At 41.7% G+C, this 25185-nt stretch overlaps 1 protein-coding gene across 6 annotated transcripts in view; it reads left to right on the forward strand.

Moving 5' to 3' along the window:
• The window catches only part of sfswap (splicing factor SWAP), a 135978-nt gene that overhangs the window by 27817 nt on the left and 82976 nt on the right, over positions 1 to 25185 (forward strand). For 5 of the 6 annotated variants that reach the window (XR_013889035.1, XM_080207981.1, XM_080207983.1 and 2 more), the window contains exons 6-9: positions 1699 to 1808; positions 4014 to 4155; positions 16382 to 16616; positions 19077 to 19208. Coding sequence is in view for 5 of the 6 variants with exons in the window: in XM_080207981.1 (XP_080064107.1) it covers positions 1699 to 1808; positions 4014 to 4155; positions 16382 to 16616; positions 19077 to 19208 (619 nt within the window). In the remaining variant the exon portion in view is untranslated. The remainder of the gene's footprint in view (positions 1 to 1698; positions 1809 to 4013; positions 4156 to 16381; positions 16617 to 19076; positions 19209 to 25185) is intronic. The other variant, XM_080207982.1, reaches the window with a different exon arrangement.

Consider the following 25185-nt stretch of genomic DNA (forward strand, 5'->3'; position numbering starts at 1 on the left):
CTGCTTTTCTGAGGCAGCAGGAAGTGTCGACAGAGTCAATGGATGGGAGGCTGGTTTGCTTGATGGACTGGGCTTCGCACACAACCCTTTGTAGTTTCTGGTAGTCTTGGACTGAGTAGAAGCCATACTAAACTGTGATACAACCAGAAAGAATGCTTTCTGTGGTGCATCTGTAAAAGTTGGTGAGAGTCATAGCTGACATGCCAAATTTCCTTAGCCTCCTGAGACAGTAGAGGCGTTGATGGGCTTCCTTAACTATAGCGTCGACATGGAGGGACCAGGTCAAGTTGTTGGAGATCTGGACACTTACAAAGTTGAAGCTCTCAACAGTTTCCACTTCATCCCTTTGATGTAGACAGGGATATGTACTCCTCTATGCTTCTTGAAATTGATGAGTGTCTCATTTGTTTTGTTGACACTGAGGGAGAGATTATTGTTGTTACACCAGTTCACCAGACTCTCTATCTCTTTCCTATGCTCTGTCTCATCGTTATCATACATACAATTCCTACAGTGCAGAAGGAAGCCATTTGGCCCATCGAGTCTGCACTGACCACAATCTCCCATCCAGGCCCTATTATCATAACCCCACACATTTACCCTGCTAATCCCCTGACACTTGGGTCAATTTAGCATGGCCAGTCAACCTAACCTGCGCATCTTTGGACTGTGGGAGGAAACCCATGTGGACCCAGGGAGAATGTGCAAACTGCACACAGACAGTGACCTGAGGCCGGAATTGGACACGGGTCCCTGGCACTGAGGCAGCAGTGCTAACCACTGTATCACCATGCCACCCACATTGTTTAAGATCTGACCCACTATTGTGGTGTCATCAACAAACTTAAAAATCAAGTTGGTGGGGAATTTGGCCACACAATCATAGGTTTGTAAGGAGTATAGTGTGGGGCTGAGGGCACAGCCTTTTGGGCACCAGTGTTGAGGATGATCGTGGAGGAGGTGTTGTTGCCTATCCTTACTGATTGTGGTCAGGATTCAGTCACAGAGGGAGGAGCCGAGTCCCAGGCCATGGAGTTTAGAGATGTGTTTTGTAGGAATAATAGTGTTGAAGGCTGAGCTGTAATTTTGTGTACTGTATGCTCTCTGCAATACACCTTGGAAGGGATGTAATACAAATTCAGTGCATTGTTAACTGAGCTGCAAAGGAGAGGAGTTTATGTAACCTGTTTCCTGTAGATTATGGATGGTGACAGAGTGATTTGATTGATTGAGATGTTTAGGATTTTGCAAGAATTGAAAGGATAGGTGAAGACAAACCTTTTCCAATGCCAGGACAAAGGGCATTATGTAAATTAAGAGCCAGACCATTTAGGAGAAAAGTTAGTGGGTAGTTTAAAACGTGCTAGCTCAGTTAATAGTATCAAATTTGCTTTGGATAGTTTAAGGGATTTGGAAGAAAGGTAGATGGATGAAGTTAAGATATAGAACAGGCTCGAGAGGCTGAACCTTCCTGTTCCAGTCTGCACAAAGCACGTTGAAAGATGGAAAGGGCCCCTCTATGATATATTTAAACAATTTGAGAAATTGACAAGGAAATTGCACTGTCAGGTATTTTAGATTGTGTTTCTCCAGCAGAATGTGACATAACTGCTGCTTTTGCCATTAAAGATTGGTTAAGGAGGAAAAAGACGCGACCTTGAATATCATCATTAAAGCACATTTTAATCTTGTTGACAGGATCTATAACAGAATCGGGTGAAGATGATGATGACGACAATGATGGCTGTTATCTCCATCCCAGTCTTTTTGCTTCTAAAAGTAATTCCAGATTGGAAGAACTGACTAGGGTGAGTATCCACTAGATCTGAGTTTACGGTGACCTTATTTCAACAGAACTTATAATTTGACTTAAAATAAATTAAGATGTTGGAAACTCAGTTTCCAACAGTGACTGTACTCCACCCGTTGTTCATTTTGAATTTCGTAGAGTCATTCAGTGGTTATTGCATGGAAGGAGGATAATTGACCTTTTGTAATGGTAGCAGCTCTCCAAGACCAGCTAGTCCCACTCCACTGTCTTCTCTGTAAGCCCACATCCAAATGATTATCCCGTTCCCTTTCAGAAGCCACAAATGAACCTGCCTCTACTACACTCTCAGGCAGTGCATTCCAAACTCCAGCCACAAACCACATAAAGTCTTCCCTCCTGTCACCTTTGGTTCAATTCTTTTGCCACTTAGATCAATGCCCTCCACATACGAGAACAGTTTCTCTACTTTGTTCCGATTTCTCATGATTTAAACACCTCTACCAAACCTCCTCCCAATCTTCAGTGAAAACAATGCTGGAAATACTCATCAGGTCAGGCAGATTCTGTGGGGAGGAACATTTTGGGTTGGGATGACCTGTCATTAGGATTGAAGATAGATCCGTAAAAGTGTTAAGCCAGTGGAAGGAGGGGACAGGGCAGGAGTAATAAAAGGGAAGCTGCATTACAGGGTGGAGGGCAAGAGAGCTTAAAAAACAAAATATTTCATGGTATAATAGCCAAAGAGAGTGGTCGTGGGTGCAGTAAAGAAAAAGGGTTTTGTATAAAAGAGGCATGAATGACTACAATCGTCTGAGCGTAACATGAAGAAAGAAACAGGACAAGACCAGCCCAGTCAAACAAAAAAAAAGGAAAACTTGCATAGAAAACAATGAGGTTAAGATCTAAAGTTGTTGATCTTGGATGTTGAATCTAGAAGACTGCAGAGGACAAAGTTGAAAGACAAGATGCTGCTGTTCCTCGAACTGAAACAGCAGCAAAGCCTCTGTGGAGCCAGGTGGAAAATTAAAATGACAAGTGAGCAGAAGCTTCGTGTCATGCTTGTACTGAACAGAGATTTTCCATAAAGCAGTCATCCAGTCTGTGTTTGGTTTCCCAGTATAAAGATGACCACATATGAACAGTGAATACAAAGTATATTATATTGAACCAAGTGCAAGTAAATCACTATTTCACTTGGTAGGAGCATTTGGGGTCTTAGCTGGTGAGCAGGGAGGTGAAAGGACAATTCCTTGGTTTGCAAGGAAAGGTTCTGTAAGGAAGAGAGAGGTGAGTGTTGAAAATTAGGTGCGAGCTAGTACACTAAAACAACAAGTATACCAACTTCCTTCAGCTGCACACTAGATGCGTCATATTGACCTGTTGGATACAAAAGATGCAAAGTATTGAATTAGTATCTCAGCCATGTGTTCTCTGCCACCATGGTCCTGAATTGATCCCACCTGTTCTCTTCCTACCATTTTACTGTTTATATATCTATGGGAGGCATTTAGATTCCCTTTTATGTTAGCAGATTGGCTACTCAATTTTCAGTTCCCCTTTAAATTTTCTATTTTCCACCTGGTTCTTGTATTGTCACCTAACACTTGTCATATATTCATTTTCTGCTTCATCTTACTCTGTCATTTTTGTCATCGAGGGAGCTCCGGCTTTGCTTTTCCTACCTTACCTCCTTCCTGAAAATGTACCTGAACTACCTCCTTTAAAGGCAGGCCATTATTCAGTTGCAGTTTTGCCAGCTAATCTTTGATTCCAAGTTACCTGGATAATCTCAGTTCTCACCCCACTGAAGTTGGCCTTTCAATTAACCTTTTTGCTCTGGATTACTCCTTGTCCATTTTCCCAACTAATCTGAACCATATGATTCTGTGATTGCTGTTCCCCCAATTGATCTTTGAGTAACACCAAGCTCGTGCCTCAATGCCAGATTCCCCCATGCCTCTTTCCTTTTTGGGTTGGAAACATACTGATCTAGAAAATTCTCTTGAACCCACTTAAGTAACTCTTCACTCTTATTAATTTAAGGAGTGAACTGAAGCATTGCTCTGGGTGAATGAATGTCTTCTAATCCAAGTGGAGCATTGTCCATTATTTGAGTAAGATAGTGCTGCACAAAAAGTCAAAACTTGTTTGCAATAGTTTGCTGAACAAGTGAGTATATCTGTCATTTCAGATGTTGGTTCACAGCATTGAGATAATGCTTTATTTTAATATTTTAATTTAGCCTCTGAAAGTTATGGACCCAGACCATCCTCTTGCAGCTTTAGTGCGTAAAGTACAAGCAGATGCCAAAAATGTGCAAAAACAGCAAGAATCTGACAGTTCAGAAGCAGTGGCAGCCACAGTAGAATATACTGCTGCAGACTGTAAGTATGGAGAAGAGCACTGACTGTTCAGTTCAATTTCTGAAATTAGATTTGAAGCCAATTTATTAGCTTTTTTTGCTGTCATATCTTGAAGGTGTTTGTTCATAGGTAAGCCTATTGCATACGTGTTGGCGGGTGATTCTTTTTTAATGGGATCATTCACAGAGATGTGAATATCTCTTGAGAAGTTCAGCGTTTAACATCACCTCTAGCAACCCTGGAAAAGATGGTGGGGGGGTCTCATTGTGAAGTTACTTCATACTGCCATTCCATAAGGAGTTCTAGGATTTTGACCCAGCCACAGTAAAGGAAGAATGATATCTGTTCAGGTCAAGGTGGTGTGTAATAGGAAGGGAGATTGAGGTGATGATGCTGCCCTGCATTTGCTGCGTGTGTATTTCTCGATAATATAAAACACCTGCGGTGCAGAACAAAGCTATTCGGCCCATTGATCTTGCGCTGTCAACAGTCCCACCCGGGCCCAATCCCTTTAATGCTAAGGCGCAGTTTAGCATGACCAATCAACCATAACTACAAATCTTTTTGGAGTGTGGGAGGAAACTCACACAGACACGGGGAGAATGTGCAAACTCCACATGCAGTCACCCAAAGCCAGAATTGAACCCACATCCCTGGCGCTGTGAGGCAGCAATGTGAACCACTGTGCCAAAGTGGGGGAGGCTGTAGGCTTAGGAGCTGATGCATAAGAAGCTTTAGTGAGTTGTTGCAGTGCATCCTGTACCTGGTGCACGCTGCAGCTATGGTATGTCAGTGGCGGGGGAAGGGAGTTTAAATGTATGGATTACGTGATGCTGAATTTGTCTTTTTTGCAGCAGCTTTTATTAATTAATTAATAACAAGTAGACTTACATTAACGCTGCAGTGAAGTCACTGTGAAATTCCTCTATTTGCCACACTCTGGTGCCTGTTTGGGTCAATGCACCTAACAACACATCTTTCAGACTGTGGGAGGAAACCTGAACACCCGGAGGAAACGCACGCAGACACAGGCAGAACATGTAGACTCCACGCACACAGTGACCCAAGCTGTGTATCGAACCCGGGTCCCTGGCGCTGTGAAGCAGCAGTGCTAACCATTGTGCCACCCAGGTAAATGGGATGTATTCTATCATAAGCTAGATTTGTGCCTTGTAGACGGTGGAGAGGTTTGGGGAAGACGAGGTGGGCCTCCTGCGACAAAATGTCTACTCTCTGACCTGCTGTTATAGCATTTATGTGGCTGGTCTGGCTGTGTTTCGAGATGACATACAATCGTGAAGCATTCCATGTTTAAAGATCTGAATTCAGGAAGTCTGGAATTACAATCCAGTGGTGACCATGAAACCATTGTTGATTGTTATTAAAAAAGAACCCATTTGGTTCACAATGAATAGTATAATGGAAGTGGTGGTATCATTATGGGACTAGTAATCCATAGATCCAAGCATAATATTCTGGAACCAGGTTCGAGTCCCACTGTGATTGATATTTGAGTTCAGTAAAAATCTAGTTGCCTGGGATGTTAATGGTGAGAGATCTGGTAAAGCTAATGTCATTGTGAATGTCATGGGAGGAGGTTAGGCAGCCTTGCAGATGGCCATTGCCTGGCATTTTTGTGCACAAATGTTACTTGCCATTTAGCACGTATATGGGCATGGACCCTCCAACTTTTGATCTTGTTCTATTTTTGGGAAAATTGGTAAAGTTTTGATGTATTAAAGGACAAAACATCATTGAGGGAGCAGCTGATGGTGGTTGGGCCCAGTTGATAGATAATGAGACTTGGATCTCGGAACATTTTTTTTCTTATTATTTTGTGTGAGCTATGTGAGGAGCTAGAGGTCTTGTGGTACAATAGTGGAGTTCCTGCCTCCGAATCAGATGCTCCAAATTCAAGTCCCACCTCAAAACTTGATGGCCAAGGAAAGTCTATTCATGAGGTGGCCAAATAATTTGACTATCAAATTGTAAGTCCTTGCGTCACACACCAGTTGCAGCAGTAAGGACAGGACTGATTTCTGGTCAGCCATGTGAGGGAAAGAAATTGGAGTCTCTGCCATCACAATGCACAACTCCAGCTTGTAACCCCATGCATGTAAAAGTGTACGTTGCCACAGGCTGCTGGTTGATTCAGTTGGCTGGTCTGCTGGTGTGGATCAGCAGCACAGGGGATCGTAGACTCCCAACAGTGCAGAATGAAGCCATTTGGCCCATCGAGTCGGCACCGACCACAATCCCACCCAGGCCCTATCCTCATAACTCCATGTGTTCATCCTAGCTAGGCCCCCCTGATACTAAGGGGCAATTTAGCATGGCCAATCCACCTAACCCACACATCTTTGGAGTGTGGGAGGAAACTGGAGCACCCAGGAAAACCCATGCTGACATGGGGAGAATGTGCAAACTCCACGCAGACAGTGACCCAAGCTGGGAATCAAACTCGGGTCCCTGGCGCTGTGAGATAGCAGTGCTACCATTCGATCCTCTTTCCAGCTGTGGTGGATTTGGGACCTGTCTTCTGGCCCTAACTGTGGTGGCGGTTGCAGTATTGTGGGTTAGATCTACCTTCAGGCAGAGAACTCGAGAAGAAGAACATGATATGGGGAGCTATGAAAGTGATCCTTTCTGTGACTATTTTAATCATTGAGTAGAACACAGGAGAGATTACTTTGGATGATTTCCAATTAAGAAACCTGATCAAAAGATTGCATATAAGCTGCTCACAAGATATTAAAAAGCAACAATGCTGGTTTGGCCCATCATGGTTTATCCATTTTGGTTAAGAAAAACCATTCTGTCTTAAATAACTACTCTATCTGGCAGGCCATTGCAGGTGTCTATCACACTTTGTATGAAAAATAACTTCATGAGAACAGTCCAGAGATTGTTGTGGATTAGTTCAAATCCTTGTCCTCCTCCAGCTTTTCAGTTTAAAGCTATTTTCTGGATTTAACTTTTCCATTCAGGTTATCTTCCATGCTTCAATAAAATCACTTCATATGCATGCATTTTAAAACACTAAAGCCCAACAGCCTTTCCTCATGTCTCTAAGTCCTCTCTACATGTGTCCAGGGATATGTTGTCCCTAATTGACACTGAACTGAATACTTACAATCCAGCCTGACTCGAATATTCTGCTGCATTGAGGCTGGACAAAACTGCACTCTTCAGCCTTGTTCAGCCCAGTGCAGCTTCATGTAACACATACCCTCCATCAGTGAAATCTTTGTTTACACATTTTCCTCATTGGCACCCCTAATAATCTCCACTGAGTTTTACTCTTATTGTTTTGATTATATCCTATTCGCTCTGTTGATTTCTGCTCTGGGTATTTTGACAGGTTGAGTGCCAATAAACATTAAGTCAGCTATGATTCATGGGTCTCTTAACTTCTGCAGTAACTATTTCAACTCTCCGTGAACTACATGTGTTGACCAGTGTTTTTTTTTGTTTGTGTGTAGTACTTTCCATTTGTATTTGTGCTAAAGTCATCTGTCTTACTGTGCACTTATTGATTTCTGAGCTGCCTACTCCAAATCCATCAACTTTTCTGGTTTGGTATGGTTGCAGATTTGGCTGCAACGCAATCTTGTATTGATGAAAATACAAATGTCTTAATGCACAGAACATAACATAAGAGCATAAGAAATAGGAGCAGGAGTAGGCCAACTAGCCTTCCGAGCCTGCCCCGCCATTCAATAAGATCATGGCTGATCTGTTGTGGCTCAGTTCCACATTCCCGCCCTCTCCCCATAACCCTTAATCCCCTCTCTTATCAAAAACCGATCAACCAGCGTCTTAAAAATATTTAGCGAGGTAGCCTCCACCGCTTCAACGGGCAGAGAATTCCAGAGATTCACCACCCTTTGAGTGAAGAAGTTCCTCCTCAACTCTGTTCTAAACCACCCCCCCTTTATCTTGAGGCTGTGCCCCCTAGTCCTGCTATCCTTTCTGAGCGGGAAGAGTCTCTCCACCTCTATCCTATCCATCCCATTCATCATCTTATACGTCGCAATGAGATCTCCCCTCATTCTTCTAAACTCTAACGAGTACAAGCCTAATTTATTCAGCCTCTCCTCATAGCTCAACCCCCTCAACTCCGGTATCAGCCTAGTAAACCTCCTCTGCACTCCCTCCAAGGCCAAAATATCCTTGCGTAAGTACGGCGCCCAAAACTGCACACAGTACTCCAGCTGCGGCCTCACCATTGCCCTATACAGCTGCAGCAAGACCTCCCTATTTTTATATTCAATCCCCCTCGCGATGAAGGCCAGCATCCCATTTGCCTTCCTGACCACATGCTGCACCTGCAAGCTGGGTTTTTGCGACTCAAGCACAAGGACCCCGACGTCCCTCTGCACCATCGCCTGCTGCAGTTTTTCTCCACGTAAGTAATAATCCTTCCTACCATTATTCCTACCAAAGTGGACCACCTCGCACTTGCCAACATTAAATTCCATTTGCCATTTCCTGGCCCATTCGCCCAGCCTATCTAGATCCTTCTGTAGACTCTCCCCACCCTCCGCACAATTTGCCTTTCCACCAATTTTGGTGTCATCAGCAAATTTCGACACCCTACACTCGGTTCCCTCCTCCAGATCATCTATATAAATGATGAATAGCTGAGGCCCCAGCACCGACCCCTGGGGCACTCCACTAGTCACCATCCGCCAATCCGAAAAGCACCCATTGACCCCCACTCTCTGCCTCCTATTTGACAACCAGTCCTCTATCCACGCTAACACCCTACCCCCAACTCCATGCCCCCTGACCTTCTGCAATAACCTCTTGTGAGGTACCTTGTCAAACGCCTTCTGAAAATCAAGAAAGACCACATCCACTGGCTCTCCTCTATCCACCGCCCTAGACACATCCTCATAGAACTCCAGTAAATTTGTCAGACACGACTTCCCTTTAACGAAACCGTGCTGCGTCTGCTCTATCAAGCAGTTCCCCTCAAGATGCCTAACTATTTCCTCCTTGATGACGGATTCTAACATTTTACCTACAACAGACGTTAAACTAACAGGCCTATAATTCCCCGCCTTTTGCCTGGCACCCTTCTTAAACAACGGCGTAACATTAGCCGTTTTCCAATCCTCTGGCACTTCCCTGGAATCCAGCGACGTCTGGAAAATAACCACCAAGGCATCCACTATCACCTCCGCCATTTCTTTCAGGACCCTCGGATGCATTCCATCCGGTCCTGGGGACTTGTCCACAATCAGTCCCTCCAGTCTGTCGAGCACCACCTCTCTAGTAACAGTAATGTCATCGAGACCCTCCAGTCCTACCACCTTTCCGTCTCTAACATCCGGCAAATTATTCACGTCCTCCGTGAAGACCAAAACAAAAAAGTTATTCAAGACCTCAGCCATATCCCCATCCCCTACCACTAAGTCCCCCTTCTCATCCTCTAAGGGACCAATGTTCACCCTAGCCAGCCTCTTTTTATATATTTATAAAAACTCTTGCTATCCTTTTTTATATTAAGCGCTAGCCCAGCTTCATAGTTTCTCCTACCCTTCTTTATCAACTTCTTTGTCAATCTTTGTTGACATTTAAACCTCTCCCAATCCTCTTCTCGCCCACTACTCTTAGCTACTCTAAACGCTTCCGCTTTTAATTTAATACTTTCCTTCACCTCCTTCGTTGTCCACGGCTTATTACCTCTCCTCCTACGGTCTTTTTTGACCATCGGAATAAATTTCTGCTGAGCACCAAGAAAGATCTCCTTAAAGATCCTCCACTGCTCCTCAGCAGACCTACCTTCCAACGCGCTCCCCCAGTCCACATTCGATCGCCAATTCTTCTCTCATCCTACCGTACTGTCCTCTGTTCAAACAAAGGACGTGTGTCCGGGAACCCACTTCCTCCTCCTCCATCTGCACCAGAAACTCCACTATATAATGATCACTCTCCCCAAGAGGATCCTTCACCGCAAGTTCCCTAATTCTACCCTCCTCATTACATAACACCAGATCCAAGATAGCTCTCTCCCTCGTCGGCTCCAACACACACTGTTCCAGGAAACTATCCTGGCAGCATTCCAAGAACTCCTCCTCGAGCCCACCGCGTCCAACATGGGTCGACCAATCAATATGCAGATTGAAATCCCCTATAACTACGGCCGTCCCATTCCTGCACGCCGCACTTATTTATGCGTTAACAGCCTGCCCCACCTCCAGATCATTATTCGGGGGCCTATAGACGACACCCACCAGCGTCTTCCTCCCTTTGCTGTTCCTAATCTCTACCCACAACGATTCCACATTCTGCTCCTTGGCTCCAATATCATCCCTTGCTACCACCCTGATGCTATCCTTAATCAGCAGAGCTACGCACCCCCCTTTTCCCTCCCGTCTATCCTTCCTAAACACTTGATACCCCTGGACATTCAGCTCCCAGTCCCTGTCACCTTGCAGCCACGTCTCTGTAATGGCCACCAGATCATATCCATTTGTGTCGATCTGCGCCACCAACTCATCCACTTTATTCCTAATGCTTCGCACATTCAGATAAAGCGCCTTCATCCCAGCCTTCACCTGGACTTTATTTGCTGGAACACCACCAACCATACTCACGCCCCTTACTCCCTCTATTATTGGGACATCCTCGGCCTCTATCCTTAGCTGTACCGTCTCCTTAACTTTAGACCCCGTAATGTCACCTACCCTCACACCCTCCCCCCCTAATTAGTTTAAAGCCCTGTCTACAGTCCTCTTTACACGATTCGCCAGCAGAATAATAGGTCAAAGGGGAAAGCTTGGAAAGGTGATTATTCCATGTTTAGTAAAGGTGAGGAGACTAAAAGCTCTGTCACCAATCATCAGGTGACAGCGTGGGAATGGATTTGAGGTGGAGGGCCACATATAGCCAGAATGAATGTATGGTTTAGGAGCTTGCAGAGATGGAGGGACTTGAAAAAAACTGTGAAGATTTCCAGTTTAATGTATTGAGGAGTAGGAGCCACTGTAAAAAAAAACATGAGGATTGGCGTCACGAACCAGCTGAATTTGTGAAGGATGGGGAGAATATTGATTTGAAGTGTCAATGAGGAAGGTATTCTCAATGTATGAATAAAAGTTTCAGTGCATCTGGTGATGGAGATCATATGTTACATGAAGCATAACTCGGCTCAACACAACTGAGGTGTGGTTCAGCCTGAGTGAGGGGCCAGGATTGGGAACGCCATCATTAGCATTAGGATGGATGTGTGACTGGTTGTGAAAATGATGGCCATCCAACTGGGGAAAGTTGGTACTCATTAAAGACACAATATAATGATATAAATACTGTATGTGACTGCAAGAGCAACTCAGGCTGAGAACACTATGGTAAATAACTCACTTCCCCACTCCTCAAATCCTGTCCATCAATTACAAGGCTCAAGTCAGAAGCATGGTGGAATATTCTGCACTTGCCTGGACGAGTGAAGTTCAGAACCACCTGGAATAAAGCAGCCTGCTTGATTGGCATCCTGTCTACTTCGTGCAGCATTAGCTCATTCCACCACCGATGTACAGCATGCAAGGGGTATTGCAGCTCGTTAGGCCTCCTTCGTCAGCATCTTCAAAACCAGGAGCATCTACCAGGTGGAAGGACAAAGGCAGCAGGGATATGGGAACATCATGACCTTCAAGTTCCAATCCAAGCGAACCAGACTTGGAACACATAACAGTTCCTTCAGTGCTGCGTCAGAATTCTGGAATTCTCCCAGCACTTTGGGTGTATCTACACCAGAAGCAGCGGTTTAGGAAGACACTCTTCGAGTGCAATTTGGGATGAGCTTCAAATGCTAGCCTAACCAGTGACATGCACATATTGTGACAGAATAAATAAAAATAGATCACAACAGGTAACTGACAATGCAATGGTATGTGGATTTGAGAATTGTAGTGTGCAGGTAGAGCATGGTATTTGTAGTATGCTTATGGAAATTGGTCTTGTGTCTCTATGTACATTTATCAAGAGGAAACGTAGGTATAAGGAGGGGGACCATATTTTTGAGTTTGCATATGCCGCTCTTCTGCGCGTGAATCCCTCTGTTAGGGTATGAATCAGAAACCCCAAGATATATTTTAAATTTAGAATAGGCCCCAAATATTTGCTATTTTTGGCATTAGTGTGGGGATAAGATATTTCACTTCAGGTGTGATTCTATTGACAAACTATGGAGCTTTTATCAAAATAAACTTTATTTTATAATTGTATAATTGTTACCAAATGAATCTGCTTAACATTTAACATTTGAACAATGCTTAAATATGACAAGATACAATTCTTAACTGCTAACTTATCTCTACTAGTTCCAATTCAAGTAGTGATGTTTTTACAGGTATAAAACCTCTTTTTGAAATCAGATTGCAAACAACATCGGCTTACATGCTGTTACTTGTTGATAGTCCTCAAGCATTTTGAAAACTTCTGGAGAGAGAGAGAAAGCTCTTTAAACAGCTCCAGCCAGCAACTATTCTTGATTTTAAAAATGAAACTAAAACACTGACTTTCCTGGAAGCTTAACGCCTCCCATTAATCGCATGACCTTTCAATCAACCTAACAAAACCCTACTCTAAAACGCCAAGGAAAACTTTAAAGAAACATAAATGCATTAAACTCTGTTTAAACAAACACATCCATAGTTAATATCCGTCATTATCCTGTATTCTCAACATGGAGCTGCATGCTGCCCAGACAAATCAGCATCGTAAAAAACAGCTAACTTTTAAATATACCCCTCACAAGAAACGTGCTAAAAATACATTTCTTAAAGGCATAGCATCGTCACACCTCATGTTGGTCTTGAATTAGACTGGACTTTGAGATGCTGTGGTGTATACAGGTATGATATTTTCTGAAAGCTGGTATGGTGTACCTAGGTTCGGGATTATTTTACGGTGGGGGGTGGTAGGGGAACCAGAACTATTGAAAAGTAGAATCAGAAAGTCTATAGTTTGTGTTTTACAATTCTTTGTACTCAAAATTATTTTGAGGGATCGGGAGTGTGATTATCCGCATGTGCCTCCATTTTTGGTTGTTGTGTAGCTCTTTGTGGAAGAGGTAAATAATCAATTCTGTGACTAGGCAGGTCAGATATGTCAATGCACAGATAGTTTGAGAATGTGGTTGAATGGACAGGTTAACATGTACCTCACCAAATTTCAAGATTGATCTAATGAAGGTTATTTGGGGAAGCTTTACATCAATATAAAAACAATTATTTAATCTTCCATTTAACCCATTACATGGTATGACATGGAGATACTGGCATTGGACCAGGATGGGCACAGTAAGAAGTCTCACAACACCAGGTTAAAGTGCAACAGGTTTATTTGGAATCACAAACTTTCAGAGCACTGTTCCTTTCTCACCTGATGAAGGAGCTCTGAAAGCTCATGATTCCAGATAAACCCATTGTACTGTAACCTGGTATTGTGAGACTTCTTACTGTGCCCACCTCAGTCCAGAGTCCAACAGGTTTATTTGGAATCATGAGCTTTCGAAGCGCTGCTCCTTCCTCACCTGACGATTCCAAATAAATCTGTTGGACTGTAACCTGGTGTTGTGAGATTTCTTACCATAATGCGGTAGGTAGCATTGGGGGTTTTCAAGGATAATGCAGTGGAGTAGAAATTGAGCCATTGTCTGGCCAGTAATGGAGTTACATTTAATCTATAAAGAGTAGGAAATGAGTAGGAGTAGATATAAAACCAGCAAGGAATTAAAGCAAAGTACTGCAGACACTGGAATCTGAAACAAAAACAGAAAATGCTGGAAAATCTCAGCAGGCCTGACATCATCTTTGGAAAGAGAATAGAGCCAATGTTTGACCTTTTGTCAGAGCCAGAATGTGGGGACAATGTGGGCAGCTGGACAAGGGAGGGAATAATCAGGGTATTCTGTATGTGCTTTATTTAATGCATGAGGTGAGGAGTCAGGAGAGATTCTTGGAAGTACCAGCTGGAGCAGGCAGGGTAAGGAGATAAGGAAATTGAATGGCTTAAGATGGTTTATGTTTTCGTATAAGGGTCGTGGGGCAGTGACATATTGTCATGTGCATTGATATTGCAGAATTATTTTTGGTAGACAAGTTAGATGTATTTGAAATCAAGTAGAAAGAATTTACATTAGTGGCCTGTAACTAAAGTGAAAAATAACCTGCAAGATGAGATAAACTCTCAGATTTGTTAAGGAAGAAAGATTGCAGACTTTACTGATGCATCACAGAAGCATTACCATGCTTTTCTTGAGATGATTTGATTTCCTCAGGGATTGAGGATTTTTTTTCCTGAAATTAGCCGTGCTTATCATTTCCCCTATTACTCACAAAGTAGGATAGCGTCACTGCAAATATGTGTGTGTGTGTGTGTGTGTGCACATGTGCATGCATATACGTGCACATGTGTGGCCAATACTAAGATCTAAGATGGCCAAGCGTGCTCAGTCCTGGTAATCTGCAGCGAATACCTGATTAGCATCAACGAGTTGCAAGCTTTATAGTACTGTGTCCTAAGGACCAGTTTCAATGGTGGACCTAAGGTTCAGTGGGTCATCAGGCTTTATCGTGCATTAAAATTGCACTGCCCTTTTTACATCAAATTGAGTACCAGCCAGATTCTCCCCTTAGAAGTTTGCAGCACGTAGTGCCAGTGTTAGATTTTTGCTGAAGCAATTAGAAGCTATGATTCGTGCTACACTCTTTCCACCTCCTGATATTGTAACTTACTCCTCTTTTCAAATATTTATGGTGAGCAGAAAAATTTTTGAAATAATATACTCTTTATAGTGAGCTGTATCAGATCGATTTTACTAATGAGAATAGCGAAATGTCTTACTGTATCACTTTTTTTAACCTACTCATATTTTTAAAGCTTTTTTATTTGTTATATTCTTGGGTCCTAAAGAAGATTGAATATGGAAGATCCTAGGTGTAAATCAACTCAATTATTCAGGTCACTAACTTATTCTTGATATAAGAACAAAGGAAATGATTTATGAGAGTATGTTAGTGCGACCAACATTAAAATATTTACTCCGGTAAACATTCCTCAAAAGTTTAGAAGTTGGAAGGTGATATTTAAGGAATTGTTTTTGTTAATAGGTCAGCTTTTGAATGGCTGCATCTGTGTCCATATTAATATCTGGAGTGGGAAAGATTTAAATGCATACTCCGTTGCAGCGCTTTGTTTGTGCTTTAGATATGCAAGATGGATTGTGACCTTCCTACCTCAGAAAAGCTAGTATGTTTTCCTCCCTCAGCACTGACATGCTTTTGACCCTCGCCAATTAGTGAGACTTTAAATAGGATTACAGGGCTTTTACTTAATACTCAGCTTCAATTAATGGCCCATTATAAATGTTCTGTGTCGCAGCTTTGGATCTCTTAGGCTCTAGATGTATATTAATATACAGTAATGCAATTCCAGGCTAGATTATATTTACTCAGAATGTAAGATATTGATCTTATGATTGTTATGCTATAATATAAGGAAAGCATCGTCCGGAGAATACCTTTGTGCCTCTTGGAGCTTCAGTGGTGCAGGGCATAGTGGTATGCGTGTTAAAGCTTATACACTAGTAGTCTTGTCCTGTCAGTCGATCTGGGATCACAATGCCCTCCACAAGCCCATGTGATTAAGTTAACAACTTTATGCTTTCTATTAGAATTGATTGTTGCTTCAAAACAAAATTGACAGCAACTTCATGAACAAATACATTCTGCTCCGGGTCTAATGAGGCTTGAACCTTCGTCATCCTCTGACACTGCAGTCAGTGCAATTCAGTTAGTAAAGCCAAAAAGACTAGTTGAGTAAAGATGCAATCAATCTTGTAGTACTTGGATGGATAATCAACATTGATTTAATGAGGTAATTTGCATCAAGTGAATTGTTTCAGAGCTGTAGTTGAATCTTGACAAATGAAAAACTAATTTGTCATGGATTGATTTAAATTAGGATTATGGTTGGGTTTTTGTTAAGCAAGTTCAGTTTGTTAACATTTTTAGATGTAACTGGTCTAATAGAGTATGTTGGTGATTTTAGCATTGCAATCTAATAAATATTTAAACAATTTTATGTGATAGTGGTTAAGCTTCTGAAGATGTACTGTTGAGTAAAAGCATTGAGCGATGATGAAAAATGACAGTTTCATTATAACTTTTGGAACATTTTGTGAGCATGGAGAGAGTAACTGGATATAATTTTAATTAAATATTTCATGTCATAGCAGCAGTGACAACCATGTATTATGGATATTACATGATGCCTGATGGTACATACTGCCTAACGCCGCCACCTCCAGGAATGGAAGTTTCTGGTTATTATAGCGCCTTGCCTTCAGAAATGGCTGTACAAACTACAACTGGGACTTCAGTACCTCCATCTTCTGGAGCCACACCTCCGCCACACACAGAAGGTGACAGCAGTAATACTCAGGTCCCTTCTTCTACAACCACAGTCAGGTGGGACACTTTAAGTTCAGCATTTTAGCTTTCCTTTGTTTTAACTTGTATAAATGGCATGTGGTAGTTGGCTTCAGGTCACTTTTGTGAGTTTGACAGCATTCTAATTCTCCTTACAAGCTCAATATTGATCTAGTTTCCATTTTTTAGCATTTAAATAATAGTCCATTTTGTTGTTATTCCTACCAAGGTGGATAACCTCACATTTACCAACATTACTTCATCAGCCAGATTCTTGCCCACTCACTTAAAGTATCTATATCCCTTTGCAGATTTTCAGTGCCCTCTGCACAGTTTGGTCTATCACTCATCTTGCTATCATCTGTGAACTTTGCTCTACCACTCATCTTAGTGTCATCTGACACAGTATGCTTGGTCCCCAACTCCAAATCATCTATGTATTTTGCTACCTTACACTCTATCCCTGCTTACAGGCCATTTATATAGATTGTAAACAGTTGAGGTCTGAGGACTGACCCCTGCGGCACCCTGCTTGTTCCATTTTGCCATGATGTGGAGATGCTGGCGTTGGATTGGGGTAAACACAGTAAGAAGTCTCACAACACCAGGTTAAAGTCCAACACGTTTATTTGATACTAAACCCACAAGCTTTCGGAACGCTGTTCCTTCATCAGGTGAGTGGAAAGAGAACTTGTTGGATTTTAACCAGGTATTGTGAGACTTCTTATTCCATTTTGCCAACCAGAGAAGGACCCTTTTATCCCGACCGTCTGCTTTCTGTCAGTCAGCCAATCCTCAGTGCAATCTAATACTCTAAACCCCTATCCCTTGTGATCTTACCTTCTGGATCAGTCTTTTATGGGGCATCTTGTCAAACGTCTTCTGGAAGTCTAGATATATGTCATCCACAAGCTCCCCACTATCCACCTTGCTGGTTATACCTTCAAGAACTCAGGCAAGTTTGTCAAGCATGACTTTCCCTTCATAAAACGATGTGACTGTGGTGGATTGTGCTTTGTTTTTCCAAATATTCAGTCATCTCCTCCTGAAAGTTGGGAATCAAGTAGATAAGGTTGTTAAGAAGGCGTACGGTGTCTTGGCGTTTATTGGTGGGGGATTGAATTTAGGAGTCGCAGCGTCATGTTGCAACTGTACACAACTCTGGTGCGGCCGCACTTGGAGTACTGTGTGCAGTTCTGGTCCCCACATTACAGGAAGGATGTGGAGGCTTTGGAGAGGGTGCAGAGGAGGTTTACCAGGATGTTGCCTGGTATGCAGGGGAGGTCCTATGAGGAGAGACTGAGGGATTTGGGGTTGTTTTCACTGGAAAGAAGGCGGCTAAGAGGGGATCTTATAGAAACATATAAGATGATTAGAGGTTTAGATAGGGTGGATGGTGATAGCCTGTTTCCTCGGATGGAGAAAGCTAGCATGAGGGGGCATGGCTTTAAATTAAGGGGGGGTAGTTATAGGACGGATGTCAGGGGCAGGTTCTTTACCCAGAGGGTGGTGAGGGACTGGAATGCCCTGCCTGCTGCAGTTGTAAATGCGCCTAGTTTGGGGGCGTTTAAGAGATTGGTGGATAGGTTTATGGACGAAAAGGGATTGGTTTAGATTAGTGGGTCAGTGTTGTTTTTTTAAAAATAAGACTGGTCGGCGCAACATTGTGGGCCGAAGGGCCTGTTCCGCGCTGTAATGTTCTATGTTCTATGTTCTATGTTCAATGTTTGATTGTGGCAACTTCCCCACCACAGAGGTCAAGCTAACCGGCCTATAGCTTCCTACTTTTTGCCTCTCCCTTTTTGAATAGGGGTGTCACATTAGCGTGTTTCCAGTGCACCGGGACCTTACCAGAGTCCAAGGAATTTTGAAATATTACAACCGATGCATTCACTATCTCTGCTGCCACATCCTTTAATACCCTAACATGTAGGCCATCAGGTCTTGGAGACTTGTCTGCCTTTAATCCTATTATTTTTTTCGATACCCTCTCCCTAGTAATGGTTATTGCATCAAGTTTCTCTGCATTAACTGCAGTTTGTGGAAATGTTTCATTATTCTCTACTGTGCAGATAGAGTAAAATATTAGTTTAATGCCTCTGCCATCTCTGTGTTCCCCATTATTACCTTACCTGTATTGCCCTTTAAAGGGCCAACATTTACTTTTGCTATTCTCTTCCTCTTTATATACTTATAATAACATTCCAGTTGTAAAACATTGTGACCTTTGATTCACTTTGATCAATACCAAAGAATATCAGATAGCAGTTATAAAAGATGCTGTCGTAACCAGCATGTGTACTGTCACTGCTGGGCATTGTCTGTAAAAAGTTGTCCCTTTTTGATTGGAGGGAGAGAGCTTTTTGGTACCTTCAGGATTAAAGGCTGCTATTCGTGACATTTTCATTTATCGTAGAGTGGAAGGAAGATGCAGTGTGCTATCATTTTGTCACTGTGTGCTGCTTGACTTGTGTAACTTGCTAATGTTGTACTTTTCAGTGCCCCAACTGTCGTTCCTGTCATTATTCCTCCTCCACCTGATATCCAGCCAGTCATTGACAAGCTGGCTGAGTATGTATCCAGGAATGGAACCAAATTTGAAACGAGTGTAAGAGACAAGAATGATACACGGTAAGAAATCATTTGGCTAATTTAAAATTTGTTCAGTACTTTTGATGAACACTGTTTGTCATTCCTGCATAATGTTAATGCAATAAATAATGGCCCCAGAGTCACCCATTATATGCAATGGATTGATTTTCATTCGCTAAGAACAATAAAACTTGTGTGTTGGCTCAAAGTTCACTATAAATATTTATTTAATATCAAATCTCTGAATACAATCCTGGACATTTTGATTTGATTTATTATTGTCACATGTATTGGTATGCAGTACAGGGCGGCATGGTGCTACCTGCGTTCGATTCCCAGCTTGGGTCACTGTTTTCGTGGAGTTTGCATGTCCTCCCCTTGTCTACAAGGGTTTCCTCTGGGTGCTCTGTTTTCTCCCACAGTCTGAAAGATGTGCTGGTTAGGATGTATTGGCTGTGCTAATTTCTCCCTCGGTGTACCCAAACAGTGCTGGAGTGTGATGAGCAGGGGATTTTCACAGTAGCTTCATTGCAGTGCTAATGTAAGCCTACTTGTGACAATAATAAATAGTGAAAAGTATTGTTTCTTATGGACAAAGCATACAGTTCATAGAGAAAGAAAGGAAAGAATGCATTTGTTTGCAAATCGGAATCGATTAGCTTATTTTCAAGACTCCATTTGTGTGAACTTCATCATCAGAAGGATGTAGATTTAATGGGCAGGATACCGTGAAAACTGGTTAAGATGATTCTGTGTTTTAATTATTCAATTTTAGGGACAAGCTGCTGGAATGTTTCACTTGAAAAAATTGATTGGTTTGCTTAAGTGATAAACAGGGCAGGTACTATTCCATAGATAGCTTTCCATATGTGTTCCTGACTGAGATTGATCACTATAAATTCAAATGATGCAAGACATGCAAGATCGGCGGCAATTCATCGAAATTTTCCCCCTCGTTATTTAACATACAGTGGATTTCTATCAGAATTGATGCTTTAAGAAAGATTATGTGGTTGGAAATGGATATTGAACATAATGGATAAATTTGGGCACAGATGGATCAAGTTATAAATTCAGTTGTTTTTTTTTTAATTTTCTAATTTTTACCTGATCTCAATTGCTCGGGCATGTTTTGGAATAGACTTGATAGGGACCACAATAGTGTTATGATGCATGGTGTGTTTGAAAGCATAAGTTATCATAACTTGAATTTTTCAATTAATTTGAATTTAGAAGGTCCCAGCACTGACAATGATTGAAGCATTCCAATTGGGCTCAGTGCCCTTGAGATAGGAAGAGGGAAGACAAGCTTGGTTTCCCCTCCACTCTCTTGATTGCTGTCTGGTGACTAGTGCTGGAAGATATCTGTTGAGGCTATCTGTTTAGGACTGAATTAAGCTTGCTAGTCAAGATCACACATGAAAAGTACTCACTTGGGCAGGTTATTGAAGGGCTCCAGGCATCCATATAATCATATTCCGGCAACAGTAAGCATCCTCAGGAGTTGAACAATTGGAAGGTTGACAACATAATAACAATATGGTTGTGGTTGCGGGGTTTGTATAAATTTATAATACTCAAAACAGCAGCATGCAATGCTGGCTGGCTGTGTATTTGCAATTTGTTAGATGCTTGTAAATGTTTTACAAAGCATATAACGAAAAGGGACTTCCATGACAGCTTTAAATGTTTGTAATCTAAATGTAGATTATCTGAAAAGTGGTACAGAGGACTTTTTTCACTGTTTGCTTCATGCGTACACGGCAACCTCCTTGCACGTCGGCTGCATTAATATTTTCAACTGGGTGTGGACTGATTCAGATTTGCTGCTTTCTTCAAAATTATTGTTTTGTTAGTTTGAAGGTAGTTTTAAAGTGGCCCCAGAAGATTACAATAATGTGTCTTAGACTAATAACCATGCTGCTCTGATATTAATAATCAAAACTATAATAAATTCACAGATATATTGCAGTAAGTCTCCCATCATGTTGCTTGAGCAGATACTTGAGAAAAGGGACAGGACAAAATAAGAAACATGGAGGGCTGCCTGCCTAGATACCCTCATTCAGTTTTTCCCGCTTGCTTAATTTCATGGCATTGTTATATACAAATTTCCCTGTCATGCAAGGACAATTGGGTAAAACTGGTATATTCTGCCGTCTTCCCATCTCCAGTGTTCAAACTCTTCCATACTGAAATTTGAAATACCCGCCCCCGCTGCAGTGGGGCTGATCTCTGTATTTCCCATTTCTAACCAAGTATTCATCTAGCTTCCTCTTAACAAATTAATTCATCTGTTCAACATATTCGTCGTTCTGGGGGAGGAAATAAAGCTTCTAGCATTTAGTTTAATTGAGGCTGGTTGACTTTGAGTCCATGTGTCCTAATTCTCTGCTTAGAATTTGAAGACCAATATTCTGTGTAGATCTGCATCATCAACACATTAAAGTTTTGAATATGTGGTATCTTAATCTTGTCTGATTATTCTTTGTACGATATCCTAAATTAATTTACTTTAAAGTTAAACATATATCGCTTATTTTGTGAAACACCCTCCAGGTCATGTTATTTTAATTGAAAAGTCAAATTAAAACTCAAAGAAGGAAATAAATTGACTTTTGTATTTTCTTAAATTAAAATAAGGTATTTCTTAAAGAACAGAAAATGCTGGAAAAACTCAACAGGACTCTGTATGAGTCATCCGGACTTGAAACAAAGAATAAAGAAAAGTACAGCACAGGAACAGGCCTTTGGTTCTGTGCCGATCATGATGCCCTAACTAAACTAAAAAAAAACCTGCTCTTACTCGGTCCATCATCAGACTTTTCAATCAACCTACCTTGCACTAAGCTGATCTTTCTCTACACCCTAGCTATGAGTGTAACACAACATTCTGTACTCTCTTTTTTCCTTCTCTAATAAGTATAGCGTGCAGAAAACAATACTTTTCACTGTATGCTAATACATATGATAATAAATCGAATCAAAATCCCTCTATTCCCTCCCCATTCATGTATTCACCCAGGTGCCTCTTAAATGTGCCTGCTTCCACTGCCTCTCGTGGCAGTGTGTTCCAGGCACCCTCTCTGTGTGAAAAACTACCCCCATTCTTGTCCCTTAAGCTTTCCTCCTTTCACCTTGAACCTGTGCTCCTTTTATAATTGACATTTTCACCCAAGGAGAAAGCCTCTGACTCTCCACCCTGTCACTGCCTCTCATGATTTTGTAGACCTCCATCAGGTCTCCCCTCAGTCTCCATCCTTCCACTGAAAACAATTTTTTTTTCTTCAACGCCTCCTCATAGCCAACACTGTTGAGACCAGGCAACATCCTGGTGAACTCTCCCCAAAGCTTCCATATCTTTCTGGTAGTGTGGTGACCAGAACTGCACCAATATTCCAAATGAGGCGTAACCAAGGTTTTATATATAGCTGCAACATGATTTTCCAACTCTTGTACTCTGTGCCCTGGCTGATGAAGGCAAACAGGCCTTATGCCTTCTTAATCGCCTTGGCCACCTGTGTTGCCACCTTTAGGGAGCTGTGGACCTGCACAGTGGTTAGTACTGCTGCTTTCACAGCTCCAGGGACCTGGGTTCGATTCCCGGTTTGGATCACTATCTATGTGGAGTTTGCACATCCTCCTCGTGTCTGCGTGGGTTTCCTCTGGGTGCTCTGATTTCGTCCCACAGTCCAAAGATGTGCAGGTTAGGTTGATAGGGGCAATTTTAGCATGGCCAAAGTGTCCTGTAATGCATAGGTTAGAGGGATTAGCAGGTAAAATATGTAGGGATATGGGAGTAGGGCCTGGGTGGGATTGTGGTCAGTGTAGACTTGATGGGCCGAATGGCCACTTTCTGTACTGTAGGGTTTCAGTGATTACTTCTATGAAAAATGTTTATGTTCTTAAGGGTTCTACCGTTTACAGTATAATTCACACCTAAATTTGATCCTCCCAAAATGCATCAGCTCACATTTGCCCAGATTGAACTCCATCTGTCATTTCTGTGTCCAAGCTTCTAGTCTATCCTGTTGTATCCTCTGACAATCTCTGGTGCTATCAGGAACTCCACCAATCTTTGTGTCATCCACAAACTTACTAATCAGACGCCCACATTTTCCTCCAGACCATTTATACACACTACAAACAACAGAGGTCCTAGCACTGATCCCTGCAGAACGCCTCTTGCGACAGACTTCCATTCTGAAAAACATCCTTCCAGCATGACTGTATCACCAAGCCAGTTCTGTTTCCACTAGCCAACCCACCCTGAATTCCATGTGATTTTAGTTTCTTTCTCCATAAATGGGGGCAGATCTGCTGAGTTTTTCCAACATTTTCTGTTTTTATTCAGTTTCCAGCATCTGCAGTATTTCGCTTTTATTTCAGAGTATTTCTTATTATAGTGAAATTTATTTGAGATTCTTCAGATTTACAATTATTTCTTGTGTTGGAACATTGGAACCTACATAATTAATTAGTTCTCTATTTTTCAAAAGATTGGATTGAGCAGTTAACTACTATAGCACATAATATATTTTGTCTTTTAATTCCTTGAATTTTTAATTCAATTTGATTTGATAGCACAATCCTTAATTCTTTGCATCAGTTGCAACTGAAATTAATTGAAATTGTCATCCACATGTTTACAGAGAGCGCATATTACATGCAGTGCCGCTTATTATACTGTGTAGTTAGGAAAGCGTAAAATAAGATTCCACAATCTTATTGGGTGACATTTTTGAAATGTGACTTGACTAGTTGTTTGAATCACTTATGTAGGCAGTATATCATCTTAATATAACACATCTAAAGCTCACAACAGGCTATATTTAACTGGGAGAACAATGGTTTTTTTCTCTTATTGTTCTCTTTCCTAGTCCACCACCACATCCCAAGGAAATTGCATTTTACCCAATGTGATTTAGCTATCAGGTTTGGCATTTAGCATGGAAATATGCACAGCAAATAGAGGCAGGAATAGGCCATTCAACTCTTTGAGCTGAATGAGAATGACGCCAATTCTTTGGTTCCAATTTAACATTTGCTTATCTAATGATTTCTTGGTCTCATGGTTTATTGGCACAGTAAGAAGTCTTGCACCCTCGTCCAATGCCGGGGAATGTTTTAAGATACATAAGTTGTAGTGGTGCACTACTCGACTTGTGTTTATGCCTAGATTAATGATTCAGAGAACATATGTTTGAATCCCGCAATGATTCTTTGAGAATTTAATTTCAGTTTAAAAAAAACTGTAATGAAGAGGTAGTGACGAAGCTTCTTGTTTAAAAACCCAGTTGGTTCATTAGTGCTTGTCATCCTTGCCCAGTTTGGGCTATGTAGCACCTGAGTCTACAACAACATGGTTGATCTTTAGCTGTCTAGTTTTATTAGGGATGGATAATAAATACAGGATTTGGCAAGGAAGCTGGCATCCCAATAATGAATTTTTATAAACTTCAGCTACCTTTCAAACACATTTATTACCTGTAGACGAATGTTTAAAGTGCAGATTGATGTGAATGTGTTTTCTAATCACATGTTTGGTTTGCCTCAATCAAAACCATTCTCATTTCTTTGGGTTTAATTACTTTTTTTAATTGCTTGGGTTTAAAGTTTGTTTCCTTTTTGTTATTGCAACTAATGAAGCCATTTCATTCATTCTTGAAATATAACATTTCTGAATATTTATGATGTTGACTGAGGGATTAATACAGGAAAGGAACTCCTAGAACAGTGCAGTACGGGAACAACCTTCACCTTAAGTGCATGCCCCCTAGAATTGGACATTTCAACTCTGGGAAAAAGATTCTGACTGTCAACCCTGTCTGTGCCTGTCATAATTTTACTGACTTCTATCTGGTCTCTCCTCAGCCTCTGCCGCTCTAGAGAAAACAATCTTAGTTTGTAGCTCATACCCTGTACTCCAGGCAGCATCCTGGTAAACCTCATCTGCACCCACTCCAAAGCCTCCACATCCTTCCTGTAATGTGGCGACCAGAATTGAATGCAGTAC

The sequence above is a fragment of the Carcharhinus amblyrhynchos genome, chromosome 20 (assembly GCF_965287045.1).
Source record: "Carcharhinus amblyrhynchos chromosome 20, sCarAmb.v2.hapA, whole genome shotgun sequence".
Classification (NCBI taxonomy): Eukaryota; Metazoa; Chordata; class Chondrichthyes; order Carcharhiniformes; family Carcharhinidae; genus Carcharhinus; species Carcharhinus amblyrhynchos.